The 25,621-nt window shown below is 42.2% G+C and overlaps 1 protein-coding gene across 1 annotated transcript in view; it reads right to left on the bottom strand.

The window, feature by feature from the left end:
* FAM184B (family with sequence similarity 184 member B) overlaps positions 1-25,621 on the bottom strand; it is a gene marked incomplete at its 5' end in the record, with an annotated part of 110,934 nt that overhangs the window by 27,258 nt on the left and 58,055 nt on the right. Inside the window, 3 exon segments of the mRNA XM_079919742.1 lie at positions 9,666-9,772; positions 22,987-23,094; positions 24,932-25,042. Of these exon segments, the coding sequence (XP_079775868.1) occupies positions 9,666-9,772; positions 22,987-23,094; positions 24,932-25,042 (326 nt within the window).

Raw genomic sequence — 25,621 nt, forward strand, 5'->3', positions numbered from 1 at the left:
ATGAAGACCAATTTATCAATTGTTTTTGATGATTAGTATTTTCATGTCCTAAGAAATCATTTCCTACCCCAAATTTTCAAAGATATTTTCCTATGTATTATAGTTTTAACCTTATGTTTAGATCTAAGGAACATCTCAAATTAATTTTTATGCATGGGGTGAGGTAGAGGTTGAAGTTCATTTCTTCTCATATGTTTATCCAGTTCCAACACCATTCGTTGAAAAACTTTTCCTCTCCCTATTAAATTGCCTCAGCACCTTTAAGAAAAATTAATCTAACATCTTTGTGCAGGTCTATTTCCAGAACCTTCATTGCTTTTCATTGATCTATTTGTCTATCTATATACTGCTACCATACAGTCTTTATTACTCTTCATAATGTCTTCAAATCAGGAAAGCCTGAGTCCTCCAGCTATGTTCTTCAAGATTCTTCTTTTATCTAGGTCCTTTGCTTTTCCATATCAATATTCAGAACAGCTTATTTATTCCTACAAATAGGGCTATTGGGATTTTATATGGGATTGAACTGAGTCTATAGCTCAATTCAGAGTAAATTAAGATCTTAACAACATTGAATATTTCAATCATGATCATTCTGTCTATAAATAAAGATACTTTTATTCTTCCTTTCTAATTTGTAGCTCTTTTTCTTGCTTTATAGGACTGGCTAGGACCTTCATGACAATGTTAAGTAGTGAAAGCAGAATTTTTGCCTTGTTTCAAATTTTAGGAGGAACGTGTTCAACATTTCACCATTATGCATGTTTACATAGTTTATCATAGATGATCTTTTTCAGGTTGAAGAAATTCTCTTCTATTCATGGACTGAAGAGTTTTTATCACGAAAGGATGTTAAATTTTGTCGAATGCTTTTGTACGTCTATTGATATGATTCTTTTTTTTAATAATTTTTTAAAAATTATTTATTTATTTTTATTTTTGGCTGCCTTGGGTCTTTGTTGCTGTGCGTGGGCTTTTCTCTAGTTGCGGCGAGCAGGGCCTACTCTTCGTTGCGGTTCATGGGCTTCTCATTGGGTGGCTTCTCTTGTTGCACAGCATGGGCTCTAGGCATGCGGGCTTCAGTAGTTGTGGCACTCGGGCTCAGCAGTTGTGGCTCACGGGCTCTAGAGCACAGGCTCAGTAGTTGTGGTGCAAGGACTTAGTTGCTCCATAGCATGTGGGATCTTCCTGGACCAGGACTCGAACCTGTGTCCCCTGCACTGGGAGGTGGATTCTTAACCACTGCGCCACCAGGGAAGTCCCGATGTGATTCTTTTTTCCCTTTATTTTTTAATGTGATGAATTACATGATTACCATTCAAATGTTAAACCAACCACGCATTCCTGGGATAAATTCTACTTGGTCATGATGTATTATTCTTTTTATATATTGCTTGATTTTATTTTCAAACATTTTATTGAGGATTTTGCATTCATGAAGAATATTAGTTTGTCTATATTGGTGAATGTTTTAGGTGCCTTGACAAAAATTTATTCTGTAGTTGTTCAGCATATTGTCTATAGGTATCAATTAGATTAAGTTAGTTAAAAGTGTAGTTCAAATCTTCTATGTCCTTGCTGGTATTAGTTTAATCATTCAATCAAACACTCAGAAAAGGATGTCAAAATCTCCAAATGTGATTGAGAATTTCTCCCTTTAGTTCTCTCAGTATTTGCTTCATTATTTTTAAAGCTTTGTTATTAGGTAATACAGATTCAGGATTGTTATGTCCTCCAGGTGAATTGACCCCTTTACCCTTATGAAATATCCCATTTTAATCCCTGGTAATACTCCCTGTTCTGAAGTCTACTGTGATATGAATATAGCCACATTAGCTTCCTTACGTTTCATATTTGCATGGTATGTCTATTCCTACCCTTTTACTTTCAAACCTATCTGTGCCTGTATTAGGGTTGCCATGCAAAATACCACAGACTGGGTTGCTTAAAAAGCAGAAACTCATTTCCTCATACTTCTGAAGGCTTGAAGTCCACGATCAAGGTGTCAGCAGGTTTGGTTTCACTAAGCCTTCTTCTAAGGCTTCTATTCTTCTGAAGCTTGCAGATAGCTATCTTCCTTCACCTTGTGTCCCCATGTGATTGTCCCTCTGTTGGCATTACCAGTGTGCTAATCTCTTCTTATAAGGACATATTGGGTGAGGGCCAATCTAATGACCCCCTTTAACTCAATCATCTATTTAAAGCCCTATCTCTAAATACATTCACATTCTAACATATTGGGGGTTAGGGCCTCAACATATGAATTCGGGGAGTGGGGCACAATTCAGCCAATAACAGTGTCTTTATGCTTAAATATCTCTCTTGCAGACAGCATATAGTAATGTCTTATCTTTTTATCCTCTCTGGCAATCTCTTTCTTTTTACTGATGTCTTTGTTTCATTTACATAGTAATTATTGAAATGGTTGGGTTTAAATCTATATCTTCCTATTTGTTTTCTATTTGCCCAATCCTTTTTCTTATTGTTTCTCCGTTCTTCTTTTTCTATCTTCTTACCTGACAAATATTTTTTAGGATTCCATTTTAGTTCTTTTATTGGATTTATTTTAGCTCTTCTTTGTATTCATGTTTAATGTTGCTCTATGGATTACAATTTCTATCCTTAACTTATCACAGCCTACTTAGAGTTAATATTTCACCTCTTTATATAAGTCCCTTATAACACAATAATTCCATTAATCCCTGTTCTTTGTGCTAGTGTGGTCATATATTATTCAACTACATGCATTATGAATTCCATAATACAATGTTTTTTTTTATTATTATTAAGCTGTTAGATGTCTTTTAAAGAAATTAAGGAAAAACAGTAGTTTTTTATATTTACCTATACATTTACCATTTCTGATGCTCTTCGTTTTCTCCTGTAGATCCATGTTTAAAGTTGGTGTAATTTCCTTTCAGCTTTAATAAATTCCATTGACGTTTATCATACTGCAGCTTAGCTGGTGAAAAATTCTCTTAGCTTTTATATACCTGAAAATGTTCTATTTCAGTCTCATTTTTGAAGGATGTTTTCACTGGATTTAAAATTTGGACTTGACAGGTTTTTTTTTTTTCCTTTTAGTACTTTAATGATATTGTTCCATAGTTTTCTGGCTTTCAGAAGAAAATAAGGCTGGAAAGCTGATGAGAAGTCAATTGTCATTAGTATTTATGAAAAGTCCCCTGTCCCCTGTATGTAATTTGTCTTTTTTTTTTTTTTTTTCGGTACGTGGGCCTCTCACTGTTGTGGCCTCTCCCATTGCGGAGCACAGGCTCCGGACGCGCAGGCTCAACGGCCATGGCTCACCGGCCTAGCCGCTCCGCAGCATGTGGGATCTTCCTGGACCGGGGCACGAACCCGTGTCCCCTGTATTGGCAGGCGGACTTTCAACCCTGCGCCACCAGGGAAGCCCTGTAATTTGTCTTTTTAAAAAGTTGATTGCTTTAAGATTTGGGGGGGGACATATTTTTTTCCAGCAGATTTTCTGTGGTGTACCCAGGCATTGTTATCTTTGGATTTATTCTGTGGGGAGTTCACTGAGCTTCTTGAGTATGTAAATTGATGTCCCACACCAGTTTGGGGGAATTTTCAGTCATTATTTTTCCAAATATTTTTTCCTCCTCCATTTTCTTTCCCTTTTTTCTCTTGGGCTCCAAATACATGCATATTAGACCATTTCACATTGTCCCACGAGTCAGGAAGAATCTCTTCATTTTTAAAAAATCTTTTTTTCCCCTAATTCTCTGAACAAGACAGTTTCTACTGATCTGTCTTCAAGCCACTAACTTTTCTTTCATGGTTTTAATTTGCTGTTAAGCCCATCCAATGAGGTTTTCATTATGGCTATTGTACTTTACAGTTTTAGAATTTCCGTTAGTTTCAAGGTTTTCATTTCTCTGCTGAAATTCCCTATTTGTTCACTCATTATAACAATCTTTTCCTTTATGTCCCTGAACATAGCTCATACAACTGCTTTCAAGTCCTTGTCTGCTAATTCCAATATCTAGGTCATTTTCAGCTTTATTGCCTGGTCTTTTTCTTGATTACAGGTCGCACTGTTCTGCTTCCTTCCACGTCTCATAATGTTTTCATCAAATGCTCAATATTGTGGATAATACAATGTAGGGAGTCTGTATTATGAATTCCTTTCAAAAGTGTTTAGTTTTGTTATGACAGCCAGTTAAATTACTGAAGGCTCTTTCTGATCCTTTTATGCTTGGATTTGTCTTTTGTTAGAGCAGGTATATTTCAACATTGTCCTTTGTTCTAGGGTGTGGCCCTTACCCTATAGGGTATGTTTCTTACTCCTAAAGTGTTACTTTTCTGAGGTCTCAACTAAATGCTCAGAGAGCTCAGAAAGGCTTTTTTATTCTGGCTGAGCTGAGACTCCAATGTCTGCTAGCATTGAATCTCTGGTATCTTCATTTTCCTCAGCACCATGGCAGCAGCACACTCCTAGGCCTCATGGAGTCTCATCTTGTACATGCTCACTCAAGCCCCTGGCAAGGACCTATAGAAAACCCTCATAGATTTCTGCCCTCTATCCCCCCCACATAGGATCCTCTCTTCTGGTATCCTACCTTACAAAGTCTAGCTGCTTTGGCAGCCCTGAGCCCTGACATCTGCCTGCTCAGCTCAGCTTGCCTCCAGTTCTCTGCACTGTGGTTGGCACTGTCCCCAGGGAGAGAGACAGGAGCAAATGTGGGGTGATTATGGGATTCAACTCATGTTTCCCTTCTGAAGGACATGGTCCTTCTCTGCATATTGTCCTATTACTCAAAAGAGCTGTCTCATATATTTTGCTCAGTTTATAGTTGTTTACAGAAAGAGGGAAAGTCTAGTACCAGTTACCCTGTCATGCCTGGAAGTGGAAGTTTCAGTCCTTATTATTGAGTATTAAAGGAGAGAGTGACCTTGGAAAAGTAGAAAAACTGTGGAACTTCATGTGGCACATAAGAACAGCTGCCCTAAGTTGAGATGTAGTTAAAAGCGTGAGTTCTGGAGCCAGAGAAACTATCATCTGGACCCTACCATCTACTGGCAGGGTAAGTAGATGGGCAAGTTACTTAACCTCTCTGTTCTTCAGTTTCCCTCATCTGTAAAATGAAGTACTTCAGGGACTTTGCAGGTGGTGCAGTGGCTAAGAATCCGCCTGCCAATGCAGGGGACATGGGTTCGAGCCTTGGTCTGGGAAGATCCCACATGCCATGGAGCAACTAAGCCCGTGTGCCACAACTACCGAGCCTGCGCTCTAGAGCCCGTAAGCCACAACTACTGAGCCCGCGTGCCACAACTACTGAAGCCCATGAGCCTAGAGCCCGTGCTCTGCAACAAGAGAAGCCACTGCAATGAGAAGCCCGCGCATCATAATGAAGAGTAGCCCCAGCTTGCCACAGCTAGAGAAAGCCCGCGCACAGCAGCAAAGACCCAACGCAGGCATAAATAAATATTTTAAAAAATAAAATAAAATGAAGTACTTCAATAATGGTGTCTACCTAATGAAGATGAAATGGGTTAATCCAACACTCAGTAAATATTTATTATTTTCATCATCATCATTATTCCCTGGAACACCACTAATGGGAATTCCCCTCTCTTACTCCATTTTATTGCCCCAAATTCCCTCATATCCTAAAAACCTGATCTTATCCTACCATCTCTCACAAAGCAAGCCATAGCTAACTCTCCTGACTCCCCATGCTCCCTTTGAAGTTGACTGTGACCTGCTACCCCCCACCTTAAATCAACAGCCACTGGAAAAGCCACCTCCCTCTTAAGCCACCATGCCAAAAGTTTCCTGACAAGCATCCTTCAAGGGGTTAACTACTGAATACGCAGCCTCACCCCTTAAAGGAGCCAATGCGTTTGTTCTGTCCTGCAGCCTCTAACCTTGGATCTTTCTATTCCTTTCTCATCACTGCTTAGTCCTTACACTCCCACTAAAACCACTGTGGAAGAAGCTTACAGACCCCACACCTCCTCATTTTGTTCTATAGTTGAGGAACCCCTTTATCAATATAGCTATGTGGGAGAAAAAGACAAGTCTGTTGTGACCACCACTGCTGTTGCTCTGCCCAGCATCTTCTCCTTGGGGAAGGCTTTCCTCTTTCCATGTGGTCCTGTTTAGTCCACAGGGTTTGGGTGCAGCTAACTCTGCCCTCATCATTAGCTGGCCCCAGGGAAGGGCATGTGACACATACCTGGCCAATCAGAGCCAGGCATCTCCTTGGCCAGAAAGACTGGCTCAGAGATGCACATGTGCCCCAAGCAGGGCCCCTTAGAAAACTCTTTCAAATTCCTGCCAGTATTTTCACAGTAAAGATTATTTCTTTCCCTTTGGAATTGTGAGTTTTAAACAGGACAAGATTTGTGGATGCCAGTGGTAAGTGACAGTACCAGGATTTAGTCTGGAGGCCTGACTCCAGAGTCTGTGCTCTTTAACTTCTATGGTTCTACACCTCATAGATCCTGAGACAGAATCTGGAGGGACCTGTGGAAGTATTATTAGCTGAAGAGTTCACTGGACTACAGGGTACCCGACACTGCCATTGATATGATTTAGGAGTGTAGGCTCTGCTTCCTCAATGCTATAAGTGTTTCTGTCCCCTCAAAATTCATATTTTGAAGCCTATTGCCCAATATAATGGTATTAAGAAATGAGGCCTTTGGATTCTTTACAGACCTAGAACAAAAAAATCTTAAAATTTGTATGGATACACAAAAGATCCCAAATAGCCAAAGCGGTCTTGAGGGAAAAGAACGGAGCTGGAGGAATCAGATTCCCTGACTTCAGACTATACTACAAAGCTACAGTAATCAAGACAATATGGTACCAGCACAAAAACAGAAATATAGATCAATGGAACAGGATAGAAAGCCCAGAGATAAACCCACACACCTATGGTCAACTAATCTATGACAAAGGAATAATGGAAATAAAAACAAAAATAAACAAATGGGACCTAATGAAACTTAAAAGCTTTTTCAAAACAAAGGAAACTACAAACAAGACGAAAAGACAATCCTCAGAATGGGAGAAAATATTTGCAAATGAATCAACGGACAAAGGATTAATCTCCAAAATATATAAACAGCTCATGCAGCTCAATATTAAAAAAACAAACAACTCAATCCAAAAATGGGCAGAAGACCTAAAGAGACATTTCTCCAAAGAAGACATACAGATTGCCAAGAAGCACATGAAAAGCTGCTCAACATCACTAATTATTAGAGAAATGCAAATCAAAACTACCATGAGGTATCACCTCACACCAGTCAGAATGGGCATCATCAGAAAATCTACAAACAATAAATGCTGGAGAGTGTGTGGAGAAAAGGGAACCCTCCTACACTGTTGGTGGGAATGTAAACTGATACATCCACTATGGAGAACAGTATGGAGGTTCCTTAAAAAACTAAAAACAGAACTACCATATGACCCAGCAATCCCACTACTGGGCACACACCCAGAAAAAAACATAATTCAAAAAGACACATGCACCCCAATGTTCATTGCAGCACTATTTACAATAGCCAGGACATGGAAGCAACCTAAGTGTCCAGACAGATGAGTGGATAAAGAAGATGTGGTACATATATACAATGGAATATTACTCAGCCACAAAAAGGAACAATATTGAGTCATTTGTAGAGACGTGGATGTATCTAGAGACTGTCATACAGAATGAAGTCAGAAAGAGAAAAACAAATATAGTATATTAATGCATATATGTGGAACCTAGAAAAATGGTACAATTTTTGCAGGGCAGAAACTGAGATACATATGTACAGAACAAACATATGGACACCAAAGCAGGAAAGTGGCGGTGGGGGGTGGTGGTGGGATGAATTGGGAGATTGGGATTGACATGTATACACTAATATGTATAAAATGGATAACTAATAACAACCTGCTGTATAAAAAAAATAAAATAAAATTCAATAAATAAATGTGAATACCCATTTAAAAAAAAGAAAAAAAGAAAAAGAAATGAGGGCTTTGGAAAGTGATTAGGTCATGAGGGTGAAACCTCCATGAATGGGATTAGTGCCTTTATAAAACAGACCCTAGAAAACTCCCTTGCCCTTCCACCTTGTGAAGACACAGTGAAAAGATGCCTTCTATAAGCTAGAAAGTGAGCCCTCACCAGACACAGAACCTGCCATCACCTTGACCTTCGACTTTCCAGCCTCCAGAACCGTAGAAATAAATTTCTGTTGCTCATAAGCCACTGCTAAGCAGTCCGAATGGACTTTGGCAACCAACTACTTGAAGAGCTGCCAGATGGTAGCATGGCTTCCATGTCATCTGTCAGGACCCCACACAGCCGTTGATTAGTGTGGGGCAGTGGATTATAACTGTGGTGGCCTCAGAATCACCTGGGAAGCTTTCTCAAAAGACATAGGGCTGGGATGTACCCAGACCCACTGTATCAGAATCTTGTGAGGTGGTGTGACAGATCATTATTGTTCAGCAAATATTCACTCCCCTTCCTCTGCCTTGTGTGATGCTATGGATTGAATTGTGTCTCCCCAAATTTACATGTTGAAGCCCCAATCACCATTGGTGGTATTTGGAAATAAGGCCATGGGAGGTAACTAGGTCAGGCCAGTGGAGCCCTCATGGTGAGATTAGTGTCCTTATAAGAAGAGACACAAGAGAGACCTCCTCCCGCACTGTCTGCCACCTTTCTCTTCACCATGTGAGGACACAAGAAGAAGATGGCCACGTGCAAACCAGGAAGAGAGTTCTCACCAGGAACTGAATGGACCAGCACCTTGATCTTGGACTCCCCAGCCTCCAGAACTGTGAGACATAAACTTCTTCTATTGTATGGTATTTTGTTATAGCAGCCCAAGCTAACTAAGACATGTGGCAAGCATATTCTCCTCTGCCTAGGGATATTAGTTTTGGTCATGTGACTTTCTTTGGCCGACGGAATGTGGGTAAAAATGAGAGAATGCAGTTCTGAGTGTAGGCTTTAAGAGGCACTGCATGTTTCCATCAGCTTTTTTGAGTTTCCTCCCTTTACCATGACAACAACATGCCCTGGAGGGGCTAATCCGTCAGTCTCAGTCCCAGCATGGGAAGGCATCTGAGCAGACTTAAACTCTACCCGTGGTTTGGGGCAGAGCAATAACAGCTGACTCTCAGTCAGGAGCCAAGCTCATAAAAATAGCAGAGCTTGGCAGAGCCAAGAATAAAGATAGCTGACCTATGAGCTAAAACCACCGATATTTGGGGAATGTTGGTTACAACAGCAAAAGCTGACTAATATAGGTGATAAAGGTGGGAGATTTCCACTCAGTGACTAAGCTCCCTCATCTCCCTTCCTTAGTTAAGAACACTTGGAAGAATAGGGAGCAGAGGTTTGGGGCCAGTCCAGGTCTGTCTGAATTTGGGGCAGTTTATTAACCCTTTTGAGTTTCAGGTTCTTAATATACAAAAGGGTCCCTCTGGGTTGTTGTGACAATTAAATACGATAATTCAGGTAAAGTCCATAGCTGTGCTGGAGGCATACAAGACATGTCTGTTCCCTCCCTAAGCATCATGCAGGGGGCGGTGATAAACACGTGAGGACAGAATGAATGAATGAATGAATCCTTCCAAGTCTGAGTCCTCATTCACTGGAGCCCTCAGAAGCCTGCCTGTCCTCCTGTACCTTTCCTCTTCATCGCTGTTGGTTCCTTCTTCAGCTGCTAACTTATCTTGAAACTCTTCTCCTCTGCGCAGAGTCTGAGAGGGTTCATTCGGCCTCAAGCATGGATCCTAAGGCAAAAACAGTTGCAAGATGAGACGAAGTACAGTTCTCTGAGTCAACTTGTGGTTTATCAAACCAGAGGGTGGAGGAGAAAGAGCCCCCTGCAATCCAGTGGCAGTGTCCAGCTCGCAGGCCTGTGATGATTCAGTGCTGAGCCCCCTGCCTTGCTTAGGAGCAGTGTCAGCCCTTATCCCTGTGTCCTTTTTCCAGTCTACCAAGCATGTCAAGCAGCTGACGAAATTAAACCGCGGAGTGAGGAAGTAGCTTGTCCACGGTTCCCACCAGGGAGGAGTGGAAATGAAATGCCATTGGGGAATCTGACCCTGCTGTGGGGATCTGAGAACAGTGCCAGCAACAGCCACTGGTCTGTAAGTGGGAGCAACTGGTATTATTATTATACGCATTTTACAGGTGGCAGTCTGCTACATCCTATCACACAGGATCAGAAAACATGGAACTTGACCAGAAGCTTCGAGAAATGGGGTATGGTGGGAGGACAATATGGAAACCATGAGGTAATCATGAGGCTTCGGAATTTTCTATGAGGTTGAATTTGTCTGTTATCATTTCCCCTTTCTGCAGAGATAGAAAGGTGAAGACTTTCTTATTTTGATTCTTCTACTTGTTACAGTAACCACTGTCCATGGAAAACAGGGTAAGACAGGCTAGGACAGATTTCTTTGTTGAGAAATCTCATTAAATAATAATAAATTGCAGCCTGGGCTTCCTGCTAACTATGTGCCTGGCCTTGAGCCAGTCTTGTCTGTTTTTTCTGGACCTGAGCTTCATCAGCTGTAAAACAAAGGGGTTGGTGACATCTGTGGTTTTCAAACTGTGCTCCAACCCTGGGAGATGCCCTCGGGGGTGAGAGGGACAAAGCTGAGGCTGGAAGATGGGGCCTTGGGCTCCCCTCCCCACTTGACACAGAATGAAACTGCTTTGGTTGCCTTCCGTGTACTCTAATGTCTATGAAAGGCCACCAGTGTCAAGGCCAATGATGACCTCCACGTTGCCAAATCCAATGGTCACTCCTCGGGCCTCAGCTAACGGGACCTCTCTGCAGAACTGGAAATATCTGATCACTCCCTCCTCCATGCAGCCCCCTCTCCTGGGTTTCCGCCTCTCTTGCAGCTGCTCCTTTTTGGACTCCTCTGCTAAAACCTCCTCCTCCCCTGCCCTAGACCTCAGTCCTTGGACTTCTCTTTTCTCTCTCACTCCCTAGTGTCTCATCTAATTCCATGGATACTGATGACAAACAAATTTATCTCTATTTCCAAGTTTCCCCCTAAAGTCTGGACTTGTATATCCAACTGCCCTCCAGATATCTCTTGGGTGCTTAATAAGCTTCTCAAAACTGTCACACATCCAGAACTGAACACTTGGTCTCACTTCCTCCAAACGACAAGCACGTACCTGCTACAGGGCCTTTGCACTGGTTGTTTCCGCTGCCTGCAATGCTCTACCCTGTGATATTTATGTGCTTCCTCACTTCAGTCACCACCACCAAGAATCTTTCCCTTGTTAAAGCTTGGGCTCTGGCAGCAGACTGCCTATGTTTAAATCCCAGTTCTTCTTATTGATGATGCAACTTTGGGAAAATTACTTAGGTTGTCGTGAGGATTAAATGCATGTAAATGTAAACGAATGTAACATCCTTGGAACAGTATTAGCTACACAGTAAGTACTCAAAATAACATTCCCCAGGATTATTCTCTGACTACCCTTCTCTAAAATAACACCCCCTCTCACTTTCTTTTTCCCACCTTGCTGTACGACCTCACTGTTTGTTTTCTGGTGACGTTAATTGTCTACTTTTTTATTCTGGTTCCCTCACTGGAAGGTAAGCCCCATGAGGGCAGGGACTCTGCTCTGTTTCACCATTGTTTTCCTGGTTCCGAGGACAGTGTGTGGCACGTGGTTATGCTCAGTAAACATGACATAAATAAACCCAAATAACTCATGGGCCACTCTAGGACAGCAGGAGGACCGTTTTCTCCCACACTCACCCCACGCTCCCATCACGTCCCCTGGGGGCAACAGCTGGGACTAACTGCACTTCTCGTGAGAAATCTGCAGGGGACGCGGCTGGAAGGTGTGGGTGTAGGGATGGCTATGGCCCAAACTTTGGGTGTCTTCCAGCTCTGCTCAGGAGCCCTTAGTGCCATCATAATTCTTAAGTTCTGAGAACTTTGTGGTGTCTCTAAGTAGGAAAAAATCTTGATCCCATGTTGGACTCCTCCGAAGAATCAGGGTGGCGGGGCATTTGGGAAGTGACTGTCCACCCCTGCTCGGAGGATCTGTCCAGAGTGCCCAGCAGCACAGCTTGTTAGAGGCTAAGGGGCCATTCTGCCTCCACAGCCATTCTACCTAAGCCCTTGTCTTCCCTTTGCGGGTGATGTGTTCTGAGCCAACGTAGTTAAGTCAGAGCTACATTTCCCAGGATTCCCTTCCCTGCATATTCTGGGCCAGCTGACTTTGTGCAAGGTCTGGAAGATGAGCACAAAGCAGCAGGCTTTATCTTTCTAAGCCTCTGGATGCCTGATGCAGGGCGCCAGGGGTGGCTGGAGCTCACGCGCACCGTCACCAATCTGCTGGCTCAGCTTGGTGGACCGGGCAGTTTGGGAGCTCTCAGCTCTTCTGCCTCCTGCTGGACCATCCCTAGGCTTCTCCGTGTCCTGGCCCAAGGGCATGTTTGGCTCTACGATGAAGGATGCCAGACTCTCCCACAGGTCACACGTATCACCAAAGCTGGAGCTTCGTCAGCCTCAGAAACTGACACTGTTCCAGCTCAGTTTCAGGGTTGCATTCGCCCTTGGTCTTCCCCATTCTACATCTGTCCTTCTTTCCTTCTGGCTGCCTGCCCTGCTTTAGGCCCACTTTAAGCCCCACACCAGATTCCGGAGCAACAGTTGAACATAAAGTATTTACCTGGCTCCCACAATTATGTCAGGTTATTTCCCAAAAGGAATTCCATATTCTGTATCATTTCTAGTAATTTGTTCCTCTGGTCAAACCCTAACTGATGCACACTCTTTAATCTCCAGATCCCATTTATCCTTCAAAGCTCTACTCAACTGTCACTTACTCCATGAAGCCTTCACAATCTCTTTTGTTGCAATTACCCTCTTTCTTCTCAAAGTTCCCATAACAATTATTTTGGTACCATAATTTGTTCACAATATTTAGTGGTCATTTACTACGTTCCAGGCACTGTTCCAGGACACAGCAATAAATGAAACAGACAAAAGTTTTTCTGCTTTGTATTAGTTATAGAAGTGTTCTCTCTCTCCCATCCTGGAAGATAAATGAGGGTAAAAGTAATCCCAGATATAGTTTTCAAATTCTTATAAGTCCTACAGCCAGTAACTAAGAACGTTCAGCATGGCCATTTTCCATTGCCTGAATCCTCTGTCTTCAGTATTTGTAACTGGACACTGAAGTCTAACTGGTTGACATGCTCTAGGACCCAGTGAGTTTGGTTCATTGTTGTGCACTTTCAAAAATGATGTCACTGACCAGCTTACAACCTCCACGTGGACCTGAGGCTAAAAGGACCACCTTTGCCTTGTACTTTCAGGTATTTTGGGCATTGAATTATCTTGGAGCTCTCCAATTCTTATAAAGCCCAGAAGCAAAGATCATAATCTAAGCAAAAGAGCTTTGTGAGACAACTGTTATAAACACATGTTCTGTATAATGTGGGGAAAATTGCACAGTAAATATGGAACAAAAAAAAATCAGAATAGCATAATACTACACTATAAATACATATATGATGACCAAAGTTAATTAGGTCCAGGTTTCAAAAGGAAAATGGAAGGTTACAAGGAAATTTTAGTAAAAAGAAAGCACAAAATATGTGGCCAAAACAATCTAAATGGTACCAGTAATCACAACAAATAGGAATTGGCTTGGGCTTCCCTGGTGGCGCAGTGGTTGAGGGTCCGCCTGCCAATGCAGGGGATGCGGGTTCGTGCCCCGGTCCGGGAAGACCCCACATGCCGCGGAGCAGCTGGGCCCGTGAGCCATGGCCGCTGAACCTGTGCGTCCGGAGCCTGTGCTCCACAACGGGAAAGGCCACAACAGTAAGAGGCCCACGTACAGCAAAAAAAAAAAAAAAAAAAAAAAGAATTGGCTCAATTCAACATGAACATCTCTACCCTGGTAAAAGGAATCATTCACTAAAAAGCTCTAATAATGAAATTGTAGACACCTAACAACAGAGACTGAAAACATAAGGCAAAATGTACAGAAATGCAGGGAGAAATAAGCAAATTTATAGTGGGAGATTTTAATGCATGCCTCTCAGAGACTCATACATCAGGTACACAAAATGAGCTAGGATATGCAAGATTTGAACAAGATTAAGAAGCTAAGCCTAATAGCTAAAAAAGAATAGTAATCACTGCTGATGTGTATATGATGCTTAGTGTGCACCAGGCCCTCAACTCTCTGAGGTGTGAATCATTCCATTTTAAAGGTGATGAAACTGAAGCCGGAGAGGACATGTACCTTGCCCTAGGTCATACAGTGAATATATCACAGAACTAGAATTTAAATATATAAACTTTAACAACCAAACTGAGACTACTTCTTTGCTCTCACATAGGAAACATTAAAAAAAACTGACCCCACAGCAGGCTACAAAGCAAATCTCAACATAGTTCAGAGTGTTGACATTCTACAGACCATATTATCTAATGACAATGCAATAAAATTAGAAAACAATAAGAAAGTAGGTTTAAAAATGAGACAAACTTCAAAACTCTGGGATACAGCTAAAGATATGTACTTAGAGGGAAATTCATAGCCTTAAATGTATTTATTAGAGAACATTTAAGAAGTTAGATAAAGGATAACATAAACCTGAAGTAAGTAGAAGGAAAGAGGTGTGAAAGACAAAATTAATGACGTAGAAAAAGACAGATCTGACCAGCATATCTGAAAGCTGGCTTTTTGAAAAGACACATCAAACGTGTAGTAAGACTGATCAAGGAAAGAGGGAGAAGGAACTTAAAGCAACATGAATAATTGGCAAATATCTCACGACAGTTATTATGGAGATGAAAAAGAAGTTCAAATGTACTCTGAGCCACTGTGAAGACCATGAAAGAGAATGTGCAGGATATAATTTCTGGGCTACCTTATCGACCACTGATATATCCTGGGCAGAAGTCCAGAAACAGGAGAGGATGGAAAATGCTTAAAAAGGCTGATGATGCACTCGGATGGCTACACCAGCCCCCCACTACATAGCATTCATCCATTTCCATACATTAACTCATGGATGCCTGCAACTCAGTGAGGTGGGCAGGAAAGACACCCCCATCCTTGTGTTAGAGAGCAGGATCTAAAATCAGAGAAGTCTAGCGACTTGTCTCAGGTCACACAGCCACTGGAGAACAGCACAGGACTGGACTCCTGGGTCGTCCCACTACCATTCGTGTCATTCCACGTGACTGCACTGGCACTTGGCTATGCCGTTAGCATGATGGCCAGCTGCCAGTGTCAGGGCCTAACTGGGTGAGTTCAAACTGGGTGGTACAAAAGTGCTGCTGAGAAGTATCTAAAAAGAGATACTCAAAATCAACCTGAGAGATGAAGGCTGTTTCCCAAATCAACAGGGAGGTAAACTCGGTAATCTTTTCTGTTTCTGTTCAGTTGTTTCCAGCCCCCATGACACCAGAGACAAGAGCATCCTTCCTCCCAAAAGGGAGATGAATCCTCCCCCTCCCAGCAAGTAACTGAAGGACCCCAGTGTTCTTCTAAATCATCCTCTGGCCAAGGTTAATTTTTGAAGGTGTTCCTAATCTAACTCAGAATGGCACCCTCAGTCCCATTCATTCAGTTGTCATGTCATGGATCAGTTAATGTACAAGGAAGTGTAAACATCTGCCTCGTTCAGGTATGTTAAGTGCTGGAAGGATAAAGATTAATGAGATACAGTTCTTGATTTCAACAAACTAATGGTTCAGCAGAGGGGACCAACAGACCATATAAATGGCAAAAACATTCCCTTCCTTCACCCACCCTCCTTCTGTACTTGGTGTTTTGGGTCAAAGTGCATCATTCAAAAGGAGCTGGGATGCCATCTGAATATTCCTCAAACGGACTTGACCATGGAAATGAACAGTTGGCTGAAAGAGCACTTTCAAGCCCGCCAATACTCATTTCTCTGAATTCCAAATGGAGCGGACTCTCCAACCTCCCTTTTCTGTTTGTCTGCTTGCGATCCCAGTGAGTTCCTCCCAGGACCAACCCTGAGCCACTCTCGGTGGATTCTGAGTTAATTGCCCCTAATTCACACTCTTGGGTTCCCCATCAGGCATTTCTCAGGTTCTGCCCAGGGCTCTCTCCATTGTTAAAGTGTGCACAGAAAAATAAATAACTCTGCTTCTCCTCCAACCATCCACTGCAAAAGCCTCCTCCCAACTCCCCCCAAGCAAATGGCTGGTTATTTTAAACCCACGTTCACATTAGGTCTTCATCTTTCATCTTCTAGGCAATGAACCTCACCTAGATTGTTTCTATTTTAAAGGAATACCCATGCCCAGGAAATCTCCTGGAAGGAAATATTGAAAGTCATTCTCAAGTTCATTTGACAATCTTTCAAAGGTAGCATTACGTACATCTTAAAATAGAACACCTAATGCAATGGGGTTTTGCTGAAATGATTACAGGGGACTGTAATAGATACTACAAAGTCACCTTACATTTACAGACTCTATAACAGTTTTGAAAAGTGCCTTCATGTGCTTTCTTCTGTTCATTACAAGTCTCTGGAGGGGTGGAGGGCAGGGACTATCACTGCCACGTTACTAATGAGAAGCGGTATGGAATCGTGGTTTGGGCCCTGGTGCTGCTCTTTGGGCCTCAGTCTCCCTATCTGTAAAGCAAGGATAATAATAACACTTGCCTTGGGACTTCCCTGGTGGACCAGTGGCTAAGACTCTGCACTCCCAGTGCAGGGGGCCCGGGTTTGATCCCTGATCAGGGAACTAGATCCCACATGCTGCAACTAAGGGTTCGCATGCCGCAACGAAGCTCCCGCGTGCAAAGATCCCACGTGCCACAACTAAGACCCGGCACGGGCCAAATTAAAAAAAAATAAAATAAATAAAAACACTTGCCTCATAGGGTTGTTGTGGGACTGTGTACTGCACTACATTATTGGTACTTGATCTATGTTTGCCACTAGGAGTAGTGAGGAAACTGATCTCAGAGAGATAATTACATAATATTTACTTCCTGCATTTGAAATGGAGCTCTCCAAGGACCAGGACTGGGCCTCACTCACCCTGGCATCCAGCCCTGTGCCTTGCACAGTGATAGCACTCATAAATACTTGTTGAGGCGAAATGACTTGACTAATAATGACCACAAATGACTCTCCTTTTTCTTCTGGAGACGGTGCAGGCAGGGATCTATGAAAACTTTGCCCCTTCTCTGCCCACGGTTCACTGTGATCCAGGCACCAGAAACTTCCAGAAAAAAGTTTCCTTTAGAATTACCAAGACTGACATGGCTTTCTGAAAACCAATGAAGAACACTGTGAACCTAAGAGAATCAAGGAGACTAGACATCAGAGACCAGGACAAACGGCTCAGTGGAGTCTCAGCTGTCTATGATGGGGACAGAGCCATACCCAGGGTTGGCAACCCTCCCTCTTCATATTCTGGGGGTGGAGTGAAAAGTCTGCTCTCAGTTGGCCTTATTATTTATATCTCTCTTGACTCACTGAAATGCTTTGGCAGAACAGCAAAGAACAACCTTTGTCGCGTCCCACGTGGGTACAGGGTTCACCACACTGCAGTGTGCTGCTCACACACCTTCTGCATGAGCCTGGACTTTGCACCTCCAGGGCCTCAGCAAAGGTTTGACTCGCTTGGCTGGTATAGAGTTGGCTTGCCAAAAATATCTGAATTAAATTATAAATGTTCTCTGATTGATCAAGTTCAGAAAGTTGTGTAACCTGCTGTGTTGGCAAGGTTGTGGGGAAACAGGCACTTGCACGTGCTGCCGTGGGGGTACACTGACAACCTTGATGGAAGGCAATGCAGCAAATCTATCAAAGTTAAAGCCACTCATACCGCTGGACCCAGCAAATGCTACGATGGTAAGAGTTAGCACCTACTGAGCATTTACACGTGCTGGGTGCTGTTTTCATCACTGCTTATATATTAATTCCTTTAGTCCTCACAAAAACCCTGGGAGGTAGGTACTATCATCAGACCCATTTTACAGGCGAAGAAGCTCAAGCAAAGAGACTTTAAATCAATTGTCCAAGATTCTTTAGCCAGTAAGAAACCAGGCGTCAGGTTCAGGGGACCGCTCGCTTAACCACTATGCTACACTGTATCCCTCTACAGTGTTATCCATTTAAGTATTATCTATAGTGAAAAATTAGAAACAAACCAAAAAATTCATCATAAGGGAAAAGGTACATGTATTACAGTTTTTCTGTTCAAGGGAACACTAGACAGTTGCTCTTTTTAAAAAAAAAATGAAGTTGATATGGAAGTGTACTGCTGTGTTACAATCACCAAGCTATAAAAATTTAAGTTTAGAAAAAGGCAGAGTGAAGGAGAGAATTCTAACATTTTCAGAAGAAAATAATATATTCATAATGATGCCTGCATATGCACCATATGAAAGGAGATACAAGAAGGGGTAACACAAGATAAGACAGGGAACTGGGGGAGGGGGCACGCTTTTCACTGTATACCTTTATGCACCTTATGAATTCTGTGCTTTGTAGGTAGGTTATCTTTTTGAAAAGAAAACTCAGTTTAAAAGAACAGACTAGGAGATTGGTTCAAGATGGCGGAGCAGAAGGACGTGTGCTCTCTCCCTCTTGCAAGAGCACCGGAATCACAACTAACTGCTGAACAATCATCAACAGTAAGATACTGGAACTCACCAAAAAAGATACTCCACATCCAAAGACAAAGGAGAAGCTGCAATGAGACAGTAGGAAGGGCGCCATCACAATAAAATCAAATCCCATAACCGCTGGGTGGGTGACTCACAAACTGGAGAACAATTATACCACAGAAGTCCGCCCACTGGAGTGAAGGTTCTAAGCCCCACGTCAGGCTCCCCAACCTGGGGGTCTGGCAATGGGAGGAGGAATTCCCCGAGAATCAGACTTTGAAGGCTAATAGGATTTGATTTCAGGACTTGGACAGGACTGGGGGAAAGAGAGACTCCACTCTTGGAGGGTACACACAAAGTAGTGTGTGCATCAGGACCCAGGGGGAAGGAGCAGTGACCCCATAGAAGACTGAACCAAACCTACCTGCTAGTGTTGGAGAGTCTCCTGCAGAGGCGGGAGGTGGCTGTGGCTCACCGCAGGGACAAGGACACTGGCAGCAGAAGTTCTGGGAAGTACTGATTGGCATGAGCCCTCCCAGAGTCCACCATTGGCCCCACCAAAGAGCCTGGGTAGGCTCCAGTGCTGGGTCCCCTCACGCCAAACAACCAACAGGGAGGGAACTCAGCTCCACTTGTCAACAGACAAGCGGATTAAAGTTTTACTGAGCTCTACCCACCAGAGCAACACCCAGTTCTACCCACCACCAGTCCCTCCCAGCAGGAAACTTGCACAAGCCTCTTAGATAACCTCATCCACCAGAGGGCAGACAGCAGAAGCAAGAAGAACTACAATCCAGCAGCCTGCGGAACGAAAACCATGTTCACAGAAAGATAGATAAAATGAAAAGGCAGAGGACTATGTACCAGATGAAGGAACAAGATAAAACCCCAGAAAAACAATTAAATGAAGTGGAGATAGGCAACCTTCCAGAAAAAGAATTCAGAATAATGATAGTGAAGATGGTCCAGGACCTTGGAAAAAGAATGGAGGCAAAGATCGAGAAGATACAAGAAATGTTTAACAAAGACCTAGAAAAATTAAAGAACAAACACCTAGAAGAATTAAATAAACAGAGATGAACAATACAATAAATGCAATGAAAAATACACTAGAAGGAATCAATAGCAGAATAACTGAGGCAGAAGAACGGATAGGTGATCTGGAAGACAGAATGGTGGAATTCACTGCCACAGAACAGAATAAAGAAAAAAGGATGAAAAGAAATGAAGACAGCCTAACACATTAAAAGGATCATACACCATGATCAAGTGCGATTTATCCCAGGGATGCAAGGATTCTTCAATATACGCAAATCAATCAATCAAATCAATCAATGTGATACACCATATTAACAAATAGAAGAATAAAAACCATATGATCATCTCAATAGCTGCAGAAAAAGCCTTTGACCAAATTCAACACCCATTTATCATAAAAACTCTCCAGAAAGTGGACACAGAGGGAACCTACCTCAACATAATAAAGGCCATATACAGCAAACCCATAGCAAACATCATTCTCAATGGTGAAAAACTGAAAGCATTTCCTCTAAGATCAGGAACAAAACAAGGAGGTCCACTCTCGCCACTATTATTCAACATAGTTTTGGAAGTCCTAGCCACAGCAATCACAGAAGAAAAAGAAATAAAAGGAATCCAAATTGGAAAAGAAGAAGTAAAACTGTCACTGTTTGCAGATGACATGATATTATATAAAGATAATCCTAAAGATGCCACCAGAAAACTACGAGAGCTTATCAATGAATTTGGTAAAGTTTCAGGATACAAAATTAATGTACAGAAATCTCTTGCATTCCTATACACTAACAATGAAAGATCAGAAAGAGAAATTAAGGAAACAATCCCATTCACCACTGCAATAAAAAGAATAAAATACTTAGGAATAAACCTACCTAAGGAGGTAAAAAACCTGTACTCAGAAAAGTATAAGACACTGATGAAAGAAACCAAAGATGACACAAACAGATGGAGAGATATACCATGTTCTTGGACTGGAAGAATCAATATTGTGAAAATGACTATACTACCCAAAGCAATCTAAAGATTCAATGCAATCACTATCAAATTACCAATGGTAGTTTTTACAGAAGCAGAACAAAAAATCTTAAAATTTGTATGGAGACACAAAAGACCCTGAATAGCCAATGCAATCTTGAGGGGAAAAAAACGGAGCTGGAGGAATCAGACTCCCTGACTTCAGAGTATACTACAAAGCTACAGTAAACCAGACAATATGGTACTGGCATGAAAACAGAAATATAGATCAATGAAACAAGATAGAAAGCCCAGAGATAAACCCACGCACCTATGGTCAACTAATCTATGACAAAGGAAGCAAGGATATTCAATGGAGAAAAGAAAGTCTCTTCAATAAATGGTGCTGGGAAAACTGGACAGCTACATGTAGAAGAATGAAATTAGAACACTCCCTAACACCATACACAAAAATAAACTCAAAATAGATCAAAGACCTAAATGTAAGACCAGACACTATAAAACTCTTACAGAAAAACATAGGAAGAACACTCTGTGACATAAATCACAGCAAGATCTTTTTGACCCACCTCCCACAGTAATGGAAATAAAAACAAAAATAAACAAATGGGACCTAATGAAACTTAAAAGCTTTTGCACAGCAAAGGAAATTATAAGCAAGATGAAAAGATAACCCTCAGAATGGGAGAAAATATTTGCAAACAAATCAATGGACAAAGGATTAATCTCCAAAATATATAAACAGCTCATGCAGCTCAATATTAAAAAAACAAACAACCCAATCCAAAAATGGGCAGAAGACCTAAATAGACATTTCTCCAAAGAAGACATACAGATGGCCAAGAGGCACATGAAAAGCTGCTCATCATCACTAATTATTAGAGAAATGTAAATCAAAACTACCATGAGGTATCACCTCACACCAGTTAGAATGGGCATCATCAGAAAATCTGCAAACAACAGATGCTGGAGAGGGTGTGGAGAAAAGGGAACCCTCTTGCACTGTTGGTGGGAATGTAAATTGATACAGACACTATGGAGAACAGTATGGAGGTTCCTTAAAAAACTAAAAATAGAATTACCATATGACACAGCAATCCCACTACTGGGCATATACCCAGAGAAAACCGTAATTCAAAAAGACACATGCACCCCAATGTTCATTGCAGCTCTATTTATGATAGCCAGGTCATGGAAGCAACCTAAATGCCCATCAACAGAGGAATGGATAAAGAAGTTGTTAGTACATATATACAGTGGAAACATTAGCCATAAAAAGGAACAAAACTGGGTCATTTGTAGAGACGTGGATGGACCTAGAGACTGTCATACAGAGTGAAGTAAGTCAGAAAGAGAAAAACAAATATTGTATATTAACGCATATATGTGGAACCTAGAAAAATGGTATAGGTGAACTGGTTTGCAGGGCAGAAATAGAGACACAGATGTAGAGAACAAATGTATGGACACCAATGAGGGAAAGCGGTGGGGCGGGGGTGATGGTGGTGGGATGAATCAGGAGATTGGGATTGACAACATATATACACCAATATGTATAAAATAAAAAACTAATAAGAACCTGCTGTATAAAATAAATAAATAAATTAACTTAAACTATACCTGTAAAGTACATAACAGTTGCCTAATAGAAAACACAGCACCAGATGTTTAATTCTATTACTAAATGTCCACATTGCGTTAAAGCTATTTGTTTATATATTTTTCTCCCGTGTAGCATGTAGCTCAGAGGCTGGCACTTGTTATGTATTTCACAGATGACTGCAGAATGAAAGAATAACGTGCATGTTGAGTTGAATCAAGTGAAATTGATACTCATCAAGGTTCCTCCTGCAACTCTATGTAGGAGGGGTCTGTACTTCTCTCTAGAACTAAGCTCATGGAGGGATCACGGTCTAGACCCAGGAGGGTCGGATGAGAGCCGAGTTTCATGGTCAAACAACCCAAGCTTCTCAACATGCACTCGAGGGAGAGTTATGATTACTGTTATGCTTCTTGCTGGGCAGAACCAAAGACCCCACTCTAGTCCAGTGCCCCTTGATCTGCCAGCCAGGCTGCAACCAGAGAGGGAGAGAAGAGTCATCTGACAAGCCCTGTTCTTTTTCAAACCATGTGGATAATTACTCAGAACTCTATTTTCGTCGTGGTTTTTGCAAATTGATTTTATAATGATTTTTTATTTCAGGTATTTTGGCAGCTCTAAGGGGGGCAATAAAAGAGCCCATTAATGCCAGCATGTGTCACTGGGGACACCAAAGTGCTGAAAAGAAGAAGAAAAATATCCTTAATTAAAGCAGAAAAAGCTAGAGGTTACCTGGGTCTCTAAAATGTTGCCTTGCTGGCAGTCCAATTCTTGGGGCCGTTCATTGCCTCTCGGGGGACGTACATTATTCTGCTGGATAAATTCTTCCAGCCTTAAAACCTAAAACAGAAGAATAGAAACATTCAGCAATGAAACAAAGTCCTATCACCCGGCTGTGGTCATTAATCTGGGACCCATTCCCTTGGGTCAATCAGTTCTGGGGACTGTGCCCCACTAGACAAATCCCAGACATGCTTCTAGAGAGGCCATTTCTAATTAGCTAGTTGCTTCGTCTCTCCAGAAGAAGATGAGCCTGGCAGGTTCACAATATTCCACACTTCTCTTTAAATTATTCACATCCACATAACTATACCAGGGCTGTAGCATGGTTTCCATTAGTTTTCATACCATTCCTGGAAGGCCACCCTATTTCGTTTTTACAAAGTTAGTTGGTAAAGAAAAGGAACAATATTTAAGAATTATACAGATAATATGAGAGAAGAGTGGCTAAAAGCTGCTATTAAATTATAAAGCCTTAATTATGATTATTATTAACCAACTAATTGTAGAGTGTCAATTAAACGGTCTGGTTTCCCTGCTCTAGACTTTGAGAAGAACAAGGTCAATAACCATAAAGGAACCTCAGATGTGGCTAAAACTAATGCTCCTCAGGCAGCTCCTCAGGTGTAAAGTGGGGAGATGGGACAGACTGAGAGCAAGATGGTAAGATCACAAAATATCGTCCCTGCCTTCAAGGAGCTGTCATCTTATGGAGCAGACAGATGCATGTTTACAATCACAACAACATTCAGTAGACACATGTACAATATATAAGAGCATCATTAATGGTGTGTTTGCTCTGTGCCAGGCACAGACCTAAGCATTTTACAGTATTAACTCTTTTAATTCTCCTAACAATTAGTATGAGGTAGGTACTACCGCAGAGAACTTACAGCAATAAACTCTGCCCAGGGAATTCCAGCACAGTGTTAAGGGCACTGAAGGATGAATAGGAGTCCGTCAGCGGCAAGTTCTTCTCCATAGTAACACTGTCCACAGCGCCTTTAAACTTTGAACTTGGTCCCTGGGTGGTTTGGACGAGTGGGCCCAAGAAGAAAACTCCACTGTTCAGCTGGTTTACATCCATTCCTTACCCTGCTCTCCTTGCCTGCCTCCACCAGGGAGGCCTGACGGCTAAATCCTTGCTTTCCCAGGCTGGCCACGTGGCACAGATATTACCAATGGGAGTAGGAGTCAGCTGGGGGTTTCTGCGTATGCTTTTGTTTTCCTGATGAAGTGTGCAGGCCTGGTCATCCCTGCCCCTCCTTCTTTCCTGCTTTAACTTGGGGCATGACAACTGGTACAGTGACAGTCGTTCTCACAGCCAAGGGGAATCTGAGCCAACTTCTCCTACGTGCAGTGCTAGGAACCTATGATGCATTTAGGGGCCATGAACATATTTTCATTTCTTTCAGAATCAGAAGAAAAAACTGCAGCCTGGCCATATTCACCTTTATGACAGTGCAGTTACAAATTATAATTTTAAATTCTTTTTGATAAAGAAAAGAGCCCAGGAAGGCAGAAGTATCTAATGCCCAGGACACTGATAACACAGCCGGGGGTGGGGAGAGGGCAGGACCAAGATGTTTGCAGATTTTCCAGGCCTGATATCATTTAGCCACAGAATCAACACCAGCAGCCTCCTGCCTCCCTCTTTTATGTGTGACATTAAGTGCCTCTTTGTTAAGCCTCTATAAATCAGGCTCTCTGTTATCTGCAGCTGAATTCATGCCCCTGAGACAGCCTTCCTGTCAGGATGAAGTCTTGTTCTTCCTTCCAAGGATGCTAAATGTAAGGAGGTCAGGGAAGCTTCCCAAGATTCCTAGCATCTCAGTTCATCAAAAATTCCTGGAGCCCAGAACTATCATTCCAAGAACAGCTTTTATTCGGGACTTACCTCAAGCAGTGAATTCTGGAGCTTCACACTTAGGGCCTCTTTCTCTTCTTGCAGATGCTTTATTTCATTTTCTGATTTCTTCTTCACTTCCTCCAACTGTGCTTCTACTTCCTAAATGATGAATGGAAGAGTTAACCACACAAGCCACGAAAACATGGACAGGACACACCCTGCCTTATTCCCAAAGGGGTTCAAAGAAACTCACAAGAGTCATAAACTACTATAAGAAAACATAAATTAGGGCTTCCCTGGTGGCGCAGTGGTTGAGTCCGCCTGCCGATGCAGGGGACACGGGCTCGTGCCCCGGTCCAGGAAGATCCCACATGCCGCGGAGCAGCTGGGCCCGTGAGCCATGGCCACTGAGCCTGCGCATCCGGAGCCTGTGCTCCGCAACGGGAGAGGCCACAACAGTGAGAGGCCCGCGTACCGCAAAAAAAAAAAAAAAAAGAAAGAAAAGAAAAGAAAACATAAATTAGAAATACATGAGAAAGTCCAAAGAAAACAGGTGCTAAATTCACACCACGAAGTCGAATATATACTGGGGGTTGGGGGGGTGGGGGCAGAGTAAACCCCTGGCTTTAAGTTTTGTAGTTTCAAATAAGAAAACAGAATGCTCATTACTGACAAAGTTCTCATGGTTCTATAAATCAAAAAGCCAACTACACCCTCAGTTGCAGGGAAATATCAAAA

Source organism: Stenella coeruleoalba, assembly GCF_951394435.1.
Source record: "Stenella coeruleoalba genome assembly, chromosome: 4".
NCBI lineage: Eukaryota > Metazoa > Chordata > Mammalia > Artiodactyla > Delphinidae > Stenella > Stenella coeruleoalba.